We start from the raw sequence: 8040 nt of genomic DNA, 5'->3' as shown, positions 1-8040 counted from the left end.
TCTCTGCTGGATGGCTCCAGCCATTCCTCCCTATCTCTGCTGGATGGCATCAGCCATCACTCCCTGTCCTCGCCGCTGGATCGCAGCCGCACCCTGTCCTCGCCTCCGCCGCTGGATCGCAGCCGCACCCTGGACTCTCCGCCGGACCTCAGCAGCCCCCTGGACCCCCTGCTGGATCGCAGTCGACTTCTTTCCCGGCTGGATTGCAGCATTTTCCTGAACTATCTGCTGGATCGCAGCCGACTCGTTTCCCGGCTGGCTCGCAGCAGTTCCCGGAACTCTCTGCTGGATCGCAGTCGACTCGTTTCCCGGCTGGATCGCAGCAGTTCCCGGAACTCTCTGCTGGATCGCAGTCGACTCGTTTCCCGGCTGGATCGCAGCAGCTCCTTACTCCCAGGCCTGAGGTTCCAAAGACAGCACCAGGTCCGGAGGTCCAGTCGCCAGTGCCATGTCCTGCTGCCACGCCGGCCCCAGTCCCTGCTGGGTCGCAGCAGCCCCTTGCTCCAGTCCCTGCTCCATGTCCAGCCATCCAGCCGCCGGCTCCCTGTCCCGAGGCCCAGCCGCCGGCTCCAGATCCAGCCACCTCACCACCCTGTCTTGATGTCCCGCCGTCACCGGCTCCCCGTCCTGACGTCTCATTGCCAGTCCCCGGCCCCGCTGTACGGCCATTGGTCCCTGAGTGGATGGTCAGGCCTCCAGAAAGGGTCAGTGTCAGCTGCCAGCCTCCAGTGACTCTCCGCGTTCGTCGCCGGCCTCCAGTGACTCTCCGCGTTCGTCGCCGGCCTCCAGAAGGGCTCCGCCTTCGTCGCCGGCCTCCAGAAGGGCTCCGCGTTCGTCGCCGGCCTCCGGAGATCAGCTCTGAGGTCCCCAGCTCCGCACCTGTCCAGCCCCGGGCCGTCCGCCCGAGGTCCCCAGCTCGCACCTGTCCAGCCCCGGGCCGCCCGCCCGAGGTCCCCAGCTCGCACCTGTCCAGCCCGGGCCGTCCGCCCGAGGTCCCCAGCTCCGCACCTGTCCAGCCCCGGGCCGTCCGCCCGAGGTCCCCAGCTCCGCACCTGTCCAGTCCCCGGGCCGTCCGCCCGAGGTCCCCAGCTCCGCACCTGTCCAGCCCCGGGCCATCCGCCCCAAGTCTCCCACCTGGCTCCAGAAACTGGCTCTAGGGACATGGAATGTCACTTCGCTGGGGGAAGGAGCCTGAGCTTGTGCGGGAGGTTGAGCGTTACCGGCTAGATATAGTCGGCCTCGCCTCCACGCACAGCCTGGGCTCTGGAACCCGTCTCTCGAGAGGGCTGGACGCTCAATTTCTCTGGCGTTGCCGGCGGGGAGAGGCGGCGGGCTGGTGTGGGCCTGCTCATAGCCCCACAGCTCAGCCGCCACGTGTTGGAGTTTACCCCAGTGAGCGAGAGGGTCGCGTCCCTCCGCCTACGGGAGGGGACAGGTCTCTCACTGTTGTGGCGGCCTACGGGCCGAACAGCAGTGCAGAGTACCAGGCCTTCTTGGAGTCCCTGGGAGGGGTACTAGACAGTGCACCGCCGGGGACTCCGTTGTTCTACTGGGGACTTCAACGCCCACGTGGGCAGCGACAGTGACACCTGGAGAGGGGTAATCGGAAGGAACGGCCCCTGATCTGAACCCAAGCGGTGTTCAGTTGTTGGACTTCTGTGCTAGTTACAGTTTGTCCATAACTAACACCATGTTCAAGCACAAGGGTGTCCATCAGTGCACGTGGCACCAGGACACCCCTAGGCCGGAGGTCGATGATCGACTTTGTTGTCGTATCATCTGACCTCCGCCACGTGTCTTGGACACTCGGGTGAAGAGAGGGGCGGAGCTGTCAACCGATCACCACCTGGTGGTGAGTTGGATCCGCTGGCGGGGGAGGAAGCCGGACAGACTTGGCAGGCCCAAGCGTATCGTGAGGGTCTGCTGGGAACGTCTGGCGGAGCCCTCTGTCAGCAGGGTCTACAACTCACACCTCCGGGAGAGCTTCTCCCAGATCCCGGGGGATGTTGGGGACATTGAGTCCGAGTGGACCATGTTTTCCACCTCCATTGTCGATGCGGCGGCTCGTAGCTGTTGTCGCAAGGTTTCTGGTGCCTGTCGCGGCGGCAATCCCCGAACCCGGTGGTGGACGCCGGAAGTAAGGGATGCCGTCAGGCTGAAGAAGGAGTCCTATCGGGCCTTGTTGGCTCGTGGGACTCCCGAGGCAGCTGACGGGTACCGGCAGGCTAAGCGTGCTGCAGCCCGTGCGGTCGCAGAGGCAAAAACTCAGGACTGGGAGAGGTTCGGAGAGGCCATGGAGGAGGACTATCGGTCGGCCTCAAAGAAATTCTGGCAAACCGTCCGACGGCTCAGGAGGGGGAAGCAGTGCTTCACCAACACCTTGTACGGTGCGGGTGGAGAGCTGTTGACCTCGACTGGGGATGTTGTCGGACGGTGGAAGGAATACTTTGAGGATCTCCTCAATCCCGCTGTCACGTCTTCCGAAGAGGAAGCGGAGGCTGGGGACCGGAGGCGGACTCATCCATCACCCTGGCCGAAGTCACTGAGGTTGTTGGCAAGCTCCTTGGTGGCAAGGCTTCGGGGGTGGATGAGATCCGTCCTGAGTATCTTAAGTCTCTGGATGTTGTGGGACTGTCTTGGCTGACACGTCTCTGCAACATCGCGTGGCGGTCTGGGACAGTGCCTCTGGACTGGCAGACCGGGGTGGTGGTCCCTCTGTATAAGAAGGGGACCGGAGGGTGTGTTCCAATCACAGAGGGATCACACTTCTCAGCCTCCCGGTAAGGTCTATTCCAGGGTACTGGAGAGGAGAATTCGTCCGATAGTCGAACCTCGGATTCAGGAGGAGCAGAGTGGTTTTCGCCCCGGTCGTGGAACACTGGACCAGCTCTATACTCTCCATCGGGTGCTCGAGGGTTCATGGGAGTTTGCCCAACCAGTCCACATGTGCTTTGTGGATCTGGAGAAGGCATTCGACCGTGTGCCCCGGGCGCTTTGTGGGGAGTGCTCTGGGAGTATGGGGTCCGGGGCCCTTTGCTAAGGGCTGTCCGGTCCCTGTATAACCGGAGCAGGAGCTGTGTTCGCATTGCCGGCAGTAAGTCAGACCTGTTCCCGGTGCATGTTGGACTCCGCCAGGGCTGCCCTTTGTCACCGGTTCTGTTCATAATTTATATGGACAGAATTTCTAGGCGCAGTCAGGGGGCGGAGGGTGTCCGGTTTGGGAACCACAGGATCTCATCTCTGCTGTTTGCAGATGATGTCGTTCTGATGGCTTCTTCAAACCGGGACCTGCAGCATGCACTGGGACGGTTTGCAGCCGAGTGCGAAGCAGCTGGGATGAGAATCAGCTCTTCCAAATCTGAGGCCATGGTTCTTGACCGGAAAAAGGTGGTTTGCTCTCTTGGCGTGGGTGGGGAGTCCTTGCCTCAAGTGGAGGAGTTTAAGTATCTCGGGGTCTTGTTCACGAGTGAGGGACGGATGGAGCGTGAGATTGACAGGCGGATCGGTGCAGCGTCTGCAGTGATGCGGGCGCTGTATCGGACCGTTGTGGTAAAGAAGGAGCTGAGTCGAAAGACAAAGCTCTCGATTTACGGTCAATCCACGCTCCTGCCCTCACCTATGGTCATGAGCTTTGGGTAGTGACCGAAAGGACAAGATCGCGGATACAAGCGGCCGAAATGGGCTTCCTCCGCCGAGTGGCTGGGCGCTCCCTTAGAGATAGGGTGAGGAGCTCAGTCACACGGGGAGCTCGGAGTAGAGCCGCTGCTCCTCCACGCCGAGAGGAGCCAGCTGAGGTGGCTAGGGCATCTGATCCGGATGCCTCCTGGACGCCTCCCTCGGGAGGTGTTCTGGGCATGTCCCACCGAGGCGGCCCCGGGAAGACCCAGGACACGCTGGAGGGACTATGTCTCTCGGCTGGCCTGGGAACGCCTCGGGATCCCCCCGGAGGAGCTGGAGGAAGTGTCTGGGGCGAAGGAAGTCTGGGAGTCCCTGCTTAGACTGCTGCCCCCGCGACCCGGCCCCGGATAAGCGGAAGAAGATGGATGGATGGATGGATGGATGGATGGATGACCCATGCCTTTGTTTTCTCTCGTCTAGATTACTGTAATGCACTCTATACTGGATTACAAAAAAAAACATGGATAGGCTGCAACTTGTTCTAAATGCAGCAGGAAGAATTTGAACAAAAACCAGGAAAAGAAAATATTACAGCAGTATTAGCGTCATTACACTGGCTACCTGTAACGTTGATTTTAAAATTATTTTACTTGTTTTTAAGGCCCTAAATGGTTTAGCTCCTTCATACATCTCTGATTGCTTATCGAAGTATGTTCCAAACTGTTCCCTTAGGTCAAATATGGTGAAGCAGCTTTTTGTTGTTATACGCCAAAGATTTGGAACAAACTCCCATCACAAATATGACAAGCAACTTCTCTTGATAGTGTTAAGAACCAGCTCAAAACTTGCTTTTATGAACTTGCTTTTAACTAAGTCCACCATTTATTGATTTATTTAATTATTTTTATTTTTACATCAGTGTTACTCGATATTTTTATATTTTGCATACTGGTTTTATGGTTTTTATCATTATGAATTTGTTTGTATTGATAGTATGATCATTGTGTTTCCTGTTTTTAATATGTTGATTGATTTGTTTCCCTTGTGAAGTACTTTGAGCTACATTCTATGTTATGAAAGGTGCTATTTGATGGTCAGACCCCTCCTGGACCCCCTTCAGTTCGCCTACCAGCCCCGACTGGGAGTTGAGGACACTATCATCTTCCTGCTTAACAGCATCCACACCCACCTGTACAGGCCGGCAAGCACGGTGAGGATCATGTTTTCTGACTTCTCCAGTGCCTTCAACACCATCCGGCCAGCCCTGCTTTGTGAGAGGCTGGCAGCAATGCAGGTGGATGCCCCCCGTGTGTCCTGGATTGTGGACTACCTGACTGGCAGACCACAGCACGTGCGCCTGCAGCACTGTGTGTCGGACAGCGTGGTCAGCAACACTGGAGCCCCTCAGGGGACTGTCCTCTCTCCCTTCCTCTTCACCATCTACACCACAGACTTCAGCTACCACACAGAGTCCTGCCACCTTCAGAAGTTTTCTGATGAATCTGCTGTGGAGGGATGTAACAGCGGTGGTGATGAGACTGAGTACAGGGCTGTGGTGGGGAACATTGTCTCATGGTGTGAGCAGAACCATCTGCAGCTCAATGCGACAAAGTCTAAGGAGCTGGTTGTGGATCTACGGAGGGCCAAGGCACCAGTGACCCCAGTTTCCATCTAGGGGTTCAGTGTGGAGATTGTGGAGGACTACAAGTACCTGGGAGTACACTTGGATAACAAACTGGACTGGACCAAGAACACTCAAGCTGTTTACTGGAAGGGCCAGAGCCGCCTCTATTTCCTGAGGAGGCTGAGGTCCTTTAACATCTGCCGGACGATGCTGAAGATGTTTTATGAGTCTGTGGTGGCCAGTGCTGTCCTGTATGCTGTTGCATGCTGGGGCAGCAAGTTGAAGGTAGCGGACGCCAACAGACTCAACAAACTGATCCGTAAGGCCAGTGACATTGTAGGGGCGGAGCTGGACTCTCTGGCGGTGGTCAGAGAGGACGATGCTGGCCAAACTACACGCCATCTTGGACAGTGTCTCCCACCCGCTCCATGACGTGCTGGTCAAGCAAAGGAGCGCCTTCAGCGGAAGACTCATCCCCCCACAATGCACCACAGAGCGCCACAGGAAGTCATTCCTGCCTGTGGCCATCAAACTCTTTAACTCCTCCCTCTAAGTGTCAGTCTGTATGACCCGAAGTCACTAAACTGGACATTGATCATTAACATCTCTGCAATACTTGAAATAATTGTGCAATATTCTGTGTTAATACTCCAGTGCAATATTTAGTTTTTCCTATTTATTATTCATACCTCCATTACTGCTGTTGCACTACTACTTATTACTTATATTATTACATTGTATTATTATACCGTTTTATCATCATGAACCGGTAAACCCACTTGGTACCTCACACTTATTTTATTTTATACTTATACCCACCTGGTACTTCATTTATTTTCTGACCTGTTTTTATAGTGTATTGTATTATATTTTTTGCTAGTACTTCCTCCTGTGTGCACTGACGTAAAGACGAGCTGCTGTAACAAAGAGTTTCCCTTCGGGGATCAATAAAGTATTTCTGATTCTGATTCTGATCTGACATTCACAAAGGTCAATAATACATTTCCAGGGAAACTTCTATAGCAACCACACTGTCAAATAAAACAACTATAAAATCATTAAAACAATGACATACAGTGTTTCGAGGTAGGCAATATCAATTAAATTTGAAGTGAACCTGAGCACATGACTAGCTAACCAGACAGGGTACAGCTATCTAAACAGCCTAATTTTTCATCCAACTATCATTAATATACAACAAATCAAGTTACGTAATACTCACAGGCATTTATTCTCAAAACTTCACCGAGAGAAAATGCTGAACTGCACACTAGCTTCAGATACGCCGTAACTAAAATAGAGACTGGTGCAATGGACTTCATGTAACCTAACAATGACCACCAGAGGGAGCTCAACACCATGAAATTATACCTGGAACTGGACAAATGATATGAATTACCAGCACAAGGCAGTTATGAATATGTAAGAGAGGGCCTCACAAAAACAAGTGACTTACAGTTTAATTTAAAGCTCTATTACATGTCAGAGGATTTGCTGTTACACTCGATTATGAAGATGTATTGTTCATATATATGATATTCTACAACCCTTCATTATCATCAGAGTTTATGTCGTATGAAACAACACTTTCCCTCAGTCTGTTTTACCTTTAGTGCTTCATTTTCTGTTGTTTCTATCACCACTACAATAATCCAGACTGTATCATAAAATACATTGAAGGTTAACGGTGTGTGACTCCCATCTAGTGGACATTGTGGAGTATTCTGTTGTCTTTGCTCCAAAGGTTTTTGTACAGAGTCTTGGTGTTTCCTGTCACTGTGGGCCTCACAGCACAGTAGTACACAGCAGAGTGAGTCACTGCAGCAGAGGAGATCTGCAGATCCATTTGGGTTTTATCCTCACTCACTTTAAAAGACAGTCCAGAGACCGGATCTGATATTGGTCTTCCTGTTCCTAAATGAGAGATGAGGAACTCTGGTGGTTTTCCTGGATATTGTTGATACCAGAAGAAACTATCACTACCAGTTGCTTGTTTGGAGTATTTGTAGGACAGAGTAACAGTGCTGCCTTCTAAACTGGACTCTTCATCGTTATCTGGAGTGAGTTCTTCACAGCTGACACCTGAAGGAAGAGAGAAATGTTGTTAATGACGATATTAAACTCTGATGGCCTGTTTCAGTGGTTTCTAGGAAACAGATCCCTTAAAGGTATTTATTCTTCCTGCTTTAACCTACCTTTTAGTATGGTCAGAAGAAGCTGGAAAATGACACAGTAATGCAGTGACATCATCTTACAGACAGTATCTGTGTCCTGTCTGGTTTAGATATTGAATGCATCTGACAGTAGGAGTCCTTTTCTGTTCTGCTCTGCTCTGACAGTGTTGCTCCTCCCTCGACCTATTCCTCCTCTCACATCACTGTATGTTACCAACACCAAAACCAGACCTCAATATATTTGACAGTTTAACGCCCATACAGATAAACCTCTGTTATTCTGGTGGGTTTTCTTTTTAACACACTTTTACACAATCATCATCCAGTAAATAAGAAATCTTGTTAAAAAGGCTCTCGAACGCCTCATGGAGTCTCTATAATTAATATTCAAATGACAACCAGTTGGTTATAAATATTCTATGGATGTTCTTTTACAAGATTTTTCAGTTAGGCTGTTCTGGATGTCATAATTATTTTTTGCTAAACATTTATTTGTGTAATTATTGATTTTGTATTGAGGTAAACTTTGTAACGATTGTTGCCTGCAAGGTATCTTAAATGTTGATGGACATGTATTTGGGGCTGTAATTAGTACCTGTGGAGTTGGTTAAATACTGGTGAACA

General features: G+C 51.9%; 1 gene segment (V, D, J or C); it reads right to left on the bottom strand.

Moving 5' to 3' along the window:
- Positions 1-6737: 6737 nt before the first annotated feature.
- Positions 6738-7817, bottom strand: LOC122886906. The segment is given in 2 exon segments: positions 6738-7324; positions 7438-7817. Coding segments are annotated over 2 exon segments (435 nt in total).
- Between the last annotated feature and the right edge of the window lie 223 nt (positions 7818-8040).

The sequence above is a fragment of the Siniperca chuatsi genome, linkage group LG13, assembly GCF_020085105.1.
Source record: "Siniperca chuatsi isolate FFG_IHB_CAS linkage group LG13, ASM2008510v1, whole genome shotgun sequence".
Lineage (NCBI taxonomy): Eukaryota > Metazoa > Chordata > Actinopteri > Centrarchiformes > Sinipercidae > Siniperca > Siniperca chuatsi.
Note: the sequence above shows the minus strand (reverse complement) of the source record. Positions and strands in the feature narration are given on the sequence as shown.